Source organism: Artemia franciscana, chromosome 2, assembly GCF_032884065.1.
Source record: "Artemia franciscana chromosome 2, ASM3288406v1, whole genome shotgun sequence".
Taxonomy (NCBI): domain Eukaryota; kingdom Metazoa; phylum Arthropoda; class Branchiopoda; order Anostraca; family Artemiidae; genus Artemia; species Artemia franciscana.
Window position 1 is genome coordinate 39,473,447 of NC_088864.1, and position 13,317 is coordinate 39,486,763.

Below are 13,317 nucleotides of genomic sequence, written 5' to 3' on the forward strand. Positions count from 1 at the left end.
TTTAATGGATTTGAGGTTGTTAATGAGTGAATCATATATTGCACTCTGATCTGTCGATTATTTCTTTGCTCTGGGGCCAATCATGTTCCGAGGGTCAGTTACAACCACAGAGTAAAACCTGTTCTCGCTTTTGATATTTCCATTTGGGTTAGACTCCAAAGGCAATCTAAGATGAATGTCGAAGAACTTCCTTAGCGCCTCCACCAATCTATGCTCTGATGTCTTGAGCCAACATGATAATTCGGCTTGTGACCTGAGTGTAATGTCTGGTATATTAGAAAACTCATATAACTAAACACAACAGCAGTATTCACTATTCAACATCAACATCAGACTATTCACTAGCGCAGCCTTTTTATCACTTGACCGAATAAATCATTTTCCTCCGATTGTAATCAAGCACTGTTTTTCTTCTTAAATATTAGTTTTATTCTAGAACTAGTTTGATAATTTTATACAAATCGTTCTCCTATTTGCTAAATTTTCATCCTTTATAGCAATATTCTTATCTTCGTGCAACTGTGAAAAATAGTTCAGAAGTCAATACTTATATTTTCGTATTTTGCTTACGTTTAGCCCCAAGCGCGCACATAGAAATGATGCTCAGTCGATATTCAATGTGGTCTCACAAATTATTTGTTTTGGTCTTCAGCAATAAATTTCATCTTGCAGGATAATCGAATTAGACCCTGAGACTACTTCTTCACAGCTCGAAGACTAGACGAAGGTCGGAAGGGCCAATTCTCACAAAATTAGAACTCTTTTCATTACAAAATTGACAAACCCAGTGAAACAGGGTGCTGAAAACCAGGAATTATAAAACATATATATGAACCTATAAAAACTTCCTCTCTTAAAGCTAAAAAACTCGAAGAAAATTTAACCCAAGATCCAACACAACAAAGTTTCAATGGAAAAAAAACAAACAAAAAACAAGCAATTAGATAAACCATAAACAACGAAGCAGGCTACAGTACTTATTGGTGTACTAGGGAATACAACTGCAAGAGGATAGTGAAAATGTCAAGAGGCATGTAGAGAGGGAAAAATATACCTGCATATTATAGACGGATAGATAGGGTTGCTTCAACATTTCTACAGAGAGGCACCCAAAATAATCTAGCTAAAGCTACTCTCTCTAGGAGTAAGTTAAGGTTTGGAGGTTTGGATTCAAAAAGCCAGTTCCTGCGGTATCAAAATCTAATAAGGATATTATTAAAATGAGGAGCAGGACTACTTCCCAGTTATCTGGTACTAGCTCCCATTGGAATGTCTTTGATCAATAGGGGTAGACCAGCAAAAGTGTAGGGGGTGGGATTTTTTTTTAATGAAATGGACCTATGCGAAAAAGGCTATTTTTTAAATCTAGGGATGAAGCATTTTTTTACATTTCCAGTATGAAAATAAAAAGGACAGATTTTAAAATCTTAGGTGATTATGGTATCCCAGTTGGTCGTCCTATAGATTAACCTATCTTTTTCACATTGAGCTCTACAAAACGACACAGTGATTTTTTCCTTTCAGAAGTTATACGAAGGCTTTAAACCTTACTTGTTTTCGAGATGCAGACAAAATCGCCTTTGAAAGGAATTATCATTGGAGTTTCAATTTGAATAGCCCGCGATTGTCCAGAAGGTTAAGACGTCGGGCTACATGTTCAATAAGAGAACTTTTCTATCAGTTTAAGTAATTACTATACAAGATCAATCGACAAGATACAAGAGGTCTTTCGGTTATTGGTATCAAGCAGAAATACATTCACAGAAACTCAATCATAGGACATAGAAAACAATCTAGAACACCCTAGCGAAATTATCTTTCTCGGGCAAAAATAATATTCTTGGCAAAACGTGTTGAAAAACTAATACTTTTACAGAAAATATCAAATAATTAATACCTTCATCAAAAAGTTTTGAAAGTAGTGCTTTGGTACTACGTATGGTATCCCAGTTTGCCCGGCTCGAATTCCGTTTAGACCTAGAGTGTTGGCTGAAAACGACAATCATCGGTAATTTCTCATCCTTCATCCACAGAACGCGCCCTAGCCATCTCTACCTTTCTCTCATTATAAACTTAGAAAGCAGGATTGAACTAGACTATTTGTACAGCCTACTGTTTGAAATACGCTCAGTAAACCGGGTACCCAGAACAATCCTTAGGCTGTTTCTCTGGAAAAAATCTAGCAAATCTTCATCCACTTTTCGAAGCGCGCATGCTTTAGGGTTAATTCTGAAAAATTAGAAAAAATGAGGTGTTTTTAATTTACGAAGGAGTGACCGGATCTTAATGAAATTTGAAGTTTGGAAGGATATCGTATCTCAGAGCTCTTATTTTAAATCCTGACCGGATCTGGTGACATTGGGGGGAGGCCTAAATTCTTGGAAAACGCTTAGATTGGAGGGATCGGGATGAAACCTGGTGGGAAAAATAAGCACAAGTCTTAGATACGTGATTGGCATAACCGGAACGGATCAGCTCTCTGTGGGATAATGGGGGGGGGGGGTTAATCCTGAAAAATTAGAAAAAAATGACGTATTTTTAACTGACAAACGGGTGATCAGATCTCAATGAAATTTGATATTTATAAGGATATTGTTTCTCAGAGCTCTTATTTTAAATCACGACAGTATCCGGTGACATTGAGGGGAGATGGGGGGGACCTTATATCTTGGAAAACGCTTAGAGTGGAGGGATCGGGATGAAACTTGGTGGGAAAAATAAGCGGAAGTCCTAGATACGTGATTGACATAATCGAAACGAATCCACTCTATTTGGGGGAATTGGGGGCTGAGGGTTAATTCTGAAAAATTAGAAAAAATGACGTATTTTTAGCTTACGAAAGAGTGATCGGATCTTAATGAAACTTCATATTTTGAAGGACCTCGTAACTCATATCTCTTATTTTAAATCCCGATCGGATCCAGCGTCATTGGGGGGCAGTTGGGGGGGGGGGGCGGAAATCTTGGAAAATACTTAAAGTGGAGAGATCAGGATGAAACTGGTTGGGAAGAATAAAAACATGTCCAGGATACGTGACTGACATAACCTGATCGGATCCAATCTATTTGGTGATGTTGGGGAAGGGAATAATTAGGAAAAATTAGAAAAAATGAGGTATTTGTAACTTACGAACGGGTGATTAGATCATAATGAAATTTGATATTTAGAAGGATCTTGTGTTTTAGAGCTCTCATTTCAAATTCCGACCAGATCCTGTGACATTGGGGGGAGTTGGGGGGAAGAAACTGGAATTCTTGAAAAGCGTGAAAATTGGGGTATCTTTATCTTACGAATAGGTGATCGGACCTTAATGAAACTTGTTATAAAGAAGGATCTTATGTCTCAGATGCCCCATTTTTGACTAGAATCGGACCCAGAGACATGGGGTTGGAGTGGGAAACAGAAATCTTGGAAAACGCTTAGAGTGGAAAGATCGGGATGAAACTTGATGGGAAGGATAAGCACAAGTTCTAGATACGTAATTGACATAATTGGAACGGATCCGTTCTCTTTGGAGGAGCTGGGGGCGTGTTAATTTGGAAAAATTAGAAAAATTGAGGTATTTCAAACAGTTCGTGGTAACGAACTGTAGTAAGGAGCGACCCGGCTCAATAGTAAAAAAAACTCTAAAAAACGGAATTTTGATACTAAAAGATATTTCAAAGGAATCGGATTTTTTTGCTGATTTTAAATATATAAGTTTCATTAAATTTAGTCTTTGTCATCAAAAGTCATGAGCCTAAGAACATTTATTCTGCGAAATAGGGGGAAACACCCCCTAAAAGTCATAGAATCGTAACGAAAATCACACTATCGTATCAGAGAATCCTATTGTAAAAGTTTCAAGCTCCTATCTACAAAAATTTGGAACCTCGTATTTTTTGCCAGAAAACCAATCATGGTTGCGTGTTTATTTATTTTTTTTTCCCAGGGGTAATCATATTGACCGAGTAGTCCTAGAATGTCGCAAGAGGGCTCATTATAACGGAAATGAAAAGTTTTTGTGCCCTTTTAAATTGACAAAAAAATTGGGGGGGCTCCTAGGCCCCCTCCCACGCTCATTTTTTTCCCAAAGTCAACGGATCAAAATTTTGAGATAGCCATTTTGTTCAGCCTAGTCGAAAATCATAATAACTATGTCTTTGGGATGACTAACTCCCCCACAGTCCCCAGGGGTTGGGATGAAATTTACAAACTTTGACCAGTGTTTACATACAATAATGGTAATTGGGAAGTGTATAGACGTTTTTCAGGAGGATTATTTTGGTTTTGGGGGTGGCTGAGGGGAGGGGGCTATGTAGGAGGATCTTTCCCTGGAGGAATATGTCATGGAGGAAGAGAAATTCAATGAAAGGGGGAGGGTAGGATTTTCTAGCATTATTATAAAAAAAATGAAAAAATAAATATAAAAAAGTTTTTTCAACTGAAAGTAAGGAGCAACATTAAAACTTAAAAACGAACAGAGATTGTTATGCATATGAGGGGTTCATCTCCTCCTAAATACCTCGCTCTTTACGCTAAAGTATTTTTATTAATTTCAACTATTTATTTTACAGCCTTTCTGATTCAGGGGTCATTCTTAAAGAGTTGGGACAAAATCTGAGCCTTAGTGTAAAGAGTAAGGCATTAAAGAGGGGACAAACCCCCTCATATACATAATAAAAATATAGGAATATAAAAGTTCGTTACGTACGTTAATTCTTAAGTTTCGTATATTTTCTTAATAATAAAAACGTTCGTTAAAAATCAAAAGTTCTAGTTGCCTTTTCAAGTAACGATAAAATTGGAGGGCAACTAGGCCTCCTCCCCCACCTTTTTTTTTCTCAAAATCGTCTGATCAAAACTAAGAGAAAATCATTTAGCCAAAGAAAGAATTAATATACAAATTTCATTTTAATACTTTATGTGCCGGGAGCCACAATCAAACATGCATTAATTCAAAAACGTTCAGAAATTAAATAAAAAAAGTAGTTTTTTTAAATGAAAGTAAGGAGCGACATTAACACTTAAAACGAACAAAAATTACTCCGTGTATGAAAAGGGGCAGTTCTCTTCTCAACACCCTGCTCTTTACGCTAAAGTTTTTTACTGTTTAATAAAGTAGAAGTGAGAGAAAGAGTCAAACTTTAGCGTAAAGAGCATTGAGAAGGGAACAGCCCCTTTCATACACGGAGTAATTTCTGTTCATTTTAAGTTTTAATGTCGCTCCTTACTTTCAGTTAAAAAACACGATTTTTTTTTTTTAATTTAGCTTAAGAACGGGTGATCGGATCTTAATGAAATTTGATATTTAGAAGGAACTCATGTCTCTGAGCTCTCATTCCAAATCTCGACCAGATCTGTTGACATTGGAGGAGTTGGAGGGGGAAATCGGAAATCTTGGAAAACGCTTAGAGTGGAGGAATTGGGATGAAACTTGGTGGGTAGAATAAGCAAATGTTGTAGATACGTTATTGACGTAACCGTACTGGTTTGCTCTCTTTGGGGGAGTTAGGGGGTGGGGTTCAGTGCTTTGGTGAGTTTGGTGCTTTTGGACGTGGTAGGACGATGAAAATTGGTAGGCGTGTCAGGGAGCTGCACAAGTTGACTTGATAAAGTCTTTTTCCCCGATTCGACGATCTGGGGGGCTGAAGTGAGACGAAAAATTAGAAAAATGAGGTATCTATAACTTACGAGTGGGTGATCGGATCTTAATGAATTTTGATATTTAGAAGGACATCGTGACTCAGAGCTCTTATTTAAATCCCGACAGGCATTAAGCCTCTGATTTTCCTTTTAAATCAATCTATTGATTCTTAGAATTTTGCTAGAGCTCATACCATACGAGCTCTTGACTCTTCGCTCTTCCGGCCTCAGAGCTCATACCACTTTTGCTAGAGCTCATACCATACGAGGCTCTTCCGGCCTCAGAGCTCTTATTTAAATCCCGACAGGCATTAAGCCTCTGATTTTTCTTTTAAATCAATCTATTGATTCTTAGAATTTTGCTACAGCACATACCATACGAGCTCTCGGCTCTTGGCTCTTCCAGCCTCGTCACAAGTGCCATATGAGCTCTTAGCTCTTGTTTTTATTTAGTTTTTCCATGGGTGATCGTAAAGAATGAATAGTCATAGAAGATCGACTGAGGGCTCATTCTAACGGAAATTCAAAATTATAGTGGCATTTTTCAGTGACCAAGAAGATTGGAGGGAGACTAGCCCTTCTTCCACACCCCTTTTCCCCCCAAAAGTCATCCTGATCAAAATGATAAAACTGTCATTTTGTCAACATAGTTAAGAGATCTAGTAACTATGTCTTTGGGAGTAACATGACTCCCCCCCCCACAGACCCTGGGAAAAAGTCTGTAAGCAATGAGATTTGTCCTTGTTTACGTACAGTATTTGTTATTGGGAAATACCCAAACATTTATAGGAGGGGGGTTTCTGCTGAGAGAATTTTACATCTGAAGATGGTCGTGGGGAATTGTCCGGGGAAAATTTTATCAGGTTTTGAATTGTCTGAGGAATTTTTCAGTGGAGGAGGATTTTCTGTGGGATGAATTCTCTATGGAGAGTTTTCCGCAGGAGAAATTCTCCTTGGAGCAATTGATGCAGAAGCAACTTCACATTAAGGGGGAGTGTGGGGGGGGGGGGGTCCGGGAAAGTTTTCCACAGAACAAGGGATTTCCAGAGGGATTGGAGAAACGATTAGAAACTAAAGTGTTTTTCAAAAAAAAGTATGTTAAGAAGATTTATCTGGCATAATTATCCACGAGAAATTTTACAGGGGGGGGGGGACTTTCATTGAGTATTGAATTGACCATAGTAAACTTTCTGGGGGGATATTTTACGTGGGAGGAATTCTCTACGGTGGAACTTTCCGTAAGGGGAGGGATTTTTTTTCATGGGGAGGGAGCTAGATTTATAGGTATTATTTAAAAAATGATTAAAAATTAAATAAAAAAAAGTTTTTTTTCAACTGAAAGTAAGGAGCAAAACTAAAACTCATAACAAACAGAAATGGATCCTATATGAAGGGATTGCCCCCTCATCAATACCTTGGTTCTAACGCTAAAGTTTGACTTTTGTCCCAAATTTTTAAGAACGACACCTGAAACACATGGCCGATTTAATTAGAATAAGAAGCTTTTTTAAAAGTTCTAAGAATCTTTAGCATGATGGACAAGGTATCAAGGAGGGCCCTCTCATATACGGCATAATTTCTTTTCGTTTTGAGTTTTAATGTTGTTCCTTACTTTCAGTTCAATTTTTTCTTTATTTAATTTGCAAACAAGAATCGACAAGCACTTTCGTCTTCAGGCAAAAGGGCGCATATACTTATGCAATATTTCTATTATTGGTTTATTTTCAGCCGTAATTAAATTCTTAAGTGACAATTCGTAATAAAAAATTGTGGAAGTTGCTGATCTTTAGCCTTGAGAGACTACATACTTGTACTGGATACTTAATTTTTTTATTCGTTTCTGATACATGTCAGAGCGGAAAAATGTATCCTCATGTATGTGGTTGGAAACGATTATAATAAAACACATTTACAAAGATTACAATTATTAATAAAGGGTTTCTGTAGCAAACTTAATAATTGAGACGCAACCAATTTGTTCCCTACCGTCAAATAAATTGGAAACTAACAGTACGTGCTATAATTTGAGACACAGACTGGGTTACATTGTATGTTTTGGATCAAAGTAAGAAAGCAGTATATGGGGTATCTGGTACATTTTAAAGAGTAACAACATTGACTGGATGCCAGAAAATAGAGAATAAAGGTCATTTGAAGCCAAAAACAGCGAATTTTGAGATCGTCTTTATGGAAAATTCCCAAGTTTTCTAGGAGAAGTAATTGTTTTTTAAACAAGCCGTTTGAAAACCTTCATTGGGTTGGTCAAGAGGGTACAACAAAAATAAATAGCAAAGAAGAAAACCAAATTGTTGCTTCAGCAACAATTTGTTGTTAACTAGCCATATCAAACATAGTTGCTTCAGCAACGCTTTTGTTAACTAGCCACACCAAACATAGTCGCTTCAGCAACGCTTTTGTTAACTAGCCATATCAAACATAGTTGCTTCAGCAACGCTTTTGTTAACTAGCCATACCAAACATAGTTGCTTCAGCAACGCTTTTGTTAACTAGCCATACCAAACATAGTTGCTTCAGCAACGCTTTTGTTAACTAGCCATACCAAACATAGTTGCTTCAGCAACGCTTTTATTAACTAGCCATACCAAAAATAGTTGCTTCAGCAACGCTTTTGTTAACTAGCCATACCAAACATAGTTGCTTCAGTAACGCTTTTATTAACTAGCCATACCAAACATAGTTGCTTCAGCAACGCTTTTGTTAACTAGCCGTACCAAACATTGGCGCGACACTTCAAGCTCCTTAGGAAAAATAAATCAAGTTTTTGTTCCTTTGTGGTTTCATCCCATTATTCATAGCAATTTCGATTTCGAAAAGTGAAAAACTACGTTTCCTACTGTAACATTTTATTTTAAGCCTAGGTTTTTCAAGTAACAATCTTTTGAAAGTTCTCAGTATCCTAGACATACAGATTTCTGTTGCGCTCATAAGGAAAAAAATTCAATGACTGAGATTCTGGTCATAAGGAAAATCGCGATATTTTTCTTGCCTAGTACTGAGAACCTTTAAATAGGAGCTATTATAGGCTATTTGTATGTAAATTTGACTTAGTTAAGGTTTTTCCTTTGCTTATGTATACATTTTGAGATGAAAAGGGTTTGGAATTTCGAATGGGAATGGACAATTTTTGTACTGTTTTACATAATCGTAATCGGTCAAGTTTTAAAGATAATAAAAGAAACTTTGCAAAGCCTTAAAGATCCAAAAACAAAACATGCTTAAAACACATGTTAAAAGCTGTTTGTAGATAAGATTTATCTAACCTATTGAAATTTTACTTTTCTTTAACTAAAAAATTACACTTATCAGCAATGGTTTTGCTAAATGAATAATATCTTGTGTTCTTTTACCCTGCTATCTTCTGGTTCCCAAACCGACCTCAGAAATTTTCCATCAGTCATTATTTTTCTTAAATTCTGATTTTTGGTTCCCCTTTTCAGCATTTATGGCATGAAACAACCTGATTCAAAGGTGTACTTTACATTTGATTTTCATTCCATTGTGTTAACCATTGACTTGTAATGTTTGATGGTTTTTGCCTTAGAGTTCATGAATAATTTAACAATAAATCTTCCCACCCACCACCCTAGATTTTCCCCAATAAAATTTGAAAAATAACCTTTCTAATATTTTAATTAAAAAAAATATATAAAAGAATTTAAATATCCTACCCCCGCATGCTTTCAATCTTCATTAAAAACAAATGCACCCCCACAGAAAATAAACAAAATACCCATTTTAAGTTTATATTAATCATTTTACAATGGGGGATTACAATTGTCATCATAATCATATCTGCTTAGCAGTGCTGCCTATGTTTGAATACTTTAATTTTTGGTCGCTGTCGATAGCGTATGCACTGCAATTCCGAAAAGCCTAAACAATAGGTACCTGCAATGCGAAAATCTTTTTTTTATCAATGTTGCAGCAATTGCCGCAATCTAGTAAAGAGGCAACAACGGTCCATAGAAGCCAAATATTAAAAAAAATTCCAAACTTTCTAGTGAATAACAATTGCCATTACCATAGAATGGTAACTACTATTTCAATTAGTCTTATTAATAAAATTTTACTTTGAAAACAAGATTTACAGGAATTCTGAAAAAAGCCACAAACTTTCTAACAATAATGTTGGTTCGAAGCAAAAACTACACCATTGATATCGCCATTGTCGAAAAGTCTTTATGGGGAACTTACACTCCCCCCCAATGATCAACAAGGAATATTGCTTTTGGCATGGGTAGTACTGCTAAGCTAATTTTTATATTTAATCGCTTTTCTTTTGAGCTTGCCTTGATAACATCATCATGAACTGTCATAAGGCACCCAAAAAGTGCAATTTGGGTGCTATTTCTGGAATGGAAAGTCTGGGAAGGGCAAACCAAGTGTACAGAAGATATCGTTAATCATGAATGCTGCATCCTCAGCTAGAGAAGTCGGGGTACATACAGAATACTACCTTCTACTCCTATAGCCAGAGTCCTTACACTAAAATTATTTAGGTCAAGGGTGATAGGACTACTAACTGTCCTGTTAGTCAACACAAATAAATGAAAATGCCAATAGGCTAAAAATAAACTGGTAAATAACAAAATAAAGTAAATAAAACAAACGCAAGCAGGGGGGAGGGAATTAGAACATTCCGTAGAGGCAGAAGATGCCTGCTTTGTAGCAGTGTGCTGTGTAACACACCCTTGAAGAATGTCCCCAATCCAAGACAGTAAAGAAAGAGCAGGTACTTAAGTGTCCAAATTGTGATTACTGTTTTTCTAACGCAGACAATTGGTGCAAGTGAACAACCCCCTACTAATAGCAAGATAAGCGATACACGCTAAAGTTCAGTGAATATTGACCAAAGTGACGCCCAAGCAAGCTAGTGATCACTTCAGGCACAGAAGAATTGAGTGATACGAATGGATATGGCACGTCACTTATTGGTTCGAATGCGTCAAAACCCAAACAACAGCAACAAGGGCAGTAATAGTAACACAGCAATGGTATCTTTAGGAGCAGCATTCATAGTCTTGTAGCAGGAGTCACTGTAGTATCAGTCGTGGTTGTAGTAGTTTTATTTTCATATGTATTCTATTTTCACAGTTTTATTTTCATTTTATTTTCAGGTCAAGTTAGTTGTAGCAGATAGTGTAGTTGAAGTAAAAGGCACTAAGGCTGGGTTCTTTCCACGGAGCCAATATGTTGTTTTTGTAACTTAGGTACTTTCTTTTAGACTAAAGTTGTGCCAAGCTATGTAAGCTTAATACTCACATATACTTTAAGCAAATTGGCCATGAAAGTCAAAATGTTTTTTTTTATGTTTAAAGTTTGTTGTTGTTTTTGAAGTTTTGTTTTTCTTTTCTTTGTTTTTATGTAATCTGTCTTTACTGTTAAAGTGATGGGTTATAAATAAATCAAACTGTATCATACTTTACAAATGATTAGTGTTGTCATTTAGGATCATTATTAAAATAATCCCTGAATAATTATCCCTGAATAATCTCTGAATACTATGCGCGAATTCGAGGAGAATTGCATCTTGAAAAATTGATACGCTATCATCCGGAGCTGTGAAGCATTCAATGACAAGAGACCATAAAAGGGCACAGACTTGAACCTTTTAAGCAACTTAAATTTGATAGATTCAGATTTTACACAGTGGACTGAAACACATTGACAACCTAAATGCTTAAAGTTCCGAAACTAAAATTTTCCACTGGCCCAAATTTTCTTTGTGATAGAAACTCAAATTGAGAAGGTTAATCAAATAACCTTGTATATACCAATCCGTGAGAACTTAGTCAAACTTAATTTGGGAAGTGCATAATAATCCAATCCTATATTTCACATGTTATTATTCTAGACATTATTGTCTTTAATTACGTGATGATATTTCCAAAATTGGTACAATTTTAGCCAGTATTGGTAATTGAAATATTTTCTTTTTTTAATGATTCAACTACTATAGCTGTAGTAGAATTTTAGTAAAGGATATTAGGCCCGGACAGAATCGTCACCAATTTCAGAATTTACTAGATTTAAGAATAATTCTCATCGAACTTATCATAGAGATTATTATTTCATATTAACTTTAACGTTCAAACGATCTTCAGTGAGTAAATAGTGGATTTCTTTTAGATGATTGTGAATATATCAACAAGCCCTGTCAACACAATGGATATTACCATAGGAACCACAGCTGATGAGCCTCAATATGCTATTGCTGCAACTTACCGACCAAATCCTTATGACCGCCAAGAATATTACCGAACTTATGATCCAATGACTGGTGTTCGCATAGCGACGACTTTAACTGGATTTTTTGCTTTCACTGTATTTTACATCTTATGCAAGGTAGTGGTAAAACTTTTTACATTGTCGTTGTAAGTGGATGCAGCTTGCTGAAGCTTTTAATTGTTTTCTTTCTGTTGTTTTCTTGAGGATTCCATGCCTTTGAACACGGTAGAACGAGAAAACGTAGGACAAAGACAAAACATTACATAAGGATCGATGTTTTATATTAAAGAACGAACTATAGTCAATGAATACATAATCTGGGTTGCAGCGGTAGCTAGCAGCCTAGTAAGAGACGATCACGTCCAATACTATGAAATATAATAGCCCATAACTCCTAAAAATATCCGGGTTGCAGCGGTAGCTAGTAACCTAGGAAGAGACGATCACGTCCAATACTAAAAAATATAATAGCTAATAACTCCTGATAATAGTGTTAGATCAAAAGATTAAGTACACCAAAAGAACCGCTTTGTCTTAAACCCTTATATAAGAAACTTACCGTCCCTTGACCTGAATAACAAGGAAAATATATCGGCTTGGAAATCAATAAGCGTGTATAAATAATGCATTCACTAATTGCGTCACATATGGTTACAATCCTTGATTAGGACGTCATTCATCAAGTTTGTACATGAAAATGCTGTTTTTTTGTAAAAATTTATTCTTTTTCTAAAAACTATTTTTTAAATTACAAAAGGCACTAGATGTAGCAATTTCCTTTAAAATGAGTCATTAAACAGCTCTCTATGATTTTTCAGTGCCCAGCTAGCTGAGGAGAAAAATGAAAACAAAGATGCCGTCGAAGCAGAATATCATAGTTCAAGTTCTGCATTCTAGGGCCACACTGGTTATACATGAAGTATGAAATACAGAAAAGAAAGGACGTAAAAAATGAAAAATAAAATCAAATAGGTGAGAAAAACAAGGAATTTGTCAACCAGTAGCAAAATATGAAGACGAAAAACATGCAAATATTTCGACAAAGACCTTCACCAAGTTGTCCTCAGTGCTTATAAAAAACAAAAACAAAACCATATTACATACTCCTACTTCAACCAGTCCACCGTCCCCCTCGTATATAGGATGACCTTGATCAAGGCATTAATAACGAACGAATAGAAGAAATGAATAAAAAACGAACACGAACTGAATAAAAACATGTTTTTTTAAATAATTATAAAATAAAATCGGCGAAGACTGAAACGGATGGAAATTATTGTCTATATGATTAGACTACCTCCTAACAACCCTCCCCCTGACCTTAAGAAAAATGAAGAGAGAAAACGGTTTTAATTTAAATAAAGCAGTACCAACTTTGGCACTGCTTTATTTAAACTAAACCGTTTATCTTTCTTAATTTTTCATACATGGAAAAGTGGTGTG

General features: G+C 36.0%; 1 protein-coding gene across 4 annotated transcripts in view; it reads left to right on the forward strand.

The window, feature by feature from the left end:
• Window positions 1-13,317, forward strand: part of LOC136041442 (uncharacterized) — an 89,950-nt gene that overhangs the window by 52,373 nt on the left and 24,260 nt on the right. For all 4 annotated transcript variants that reach the window (XM_065726111.1, XM_065726136.1, XM_065726128.1 and 1 more), the window contains one exon: window positions 11,776-11,991. In XM_065726111.1, coding sequence (XP_065582183.1) covers window positions 11,776-11,991 — 216 coding nt within the window. The remainder of the gene's footprint in view (window positions 1-11,775; window positions 11,992-13,317) is intronic.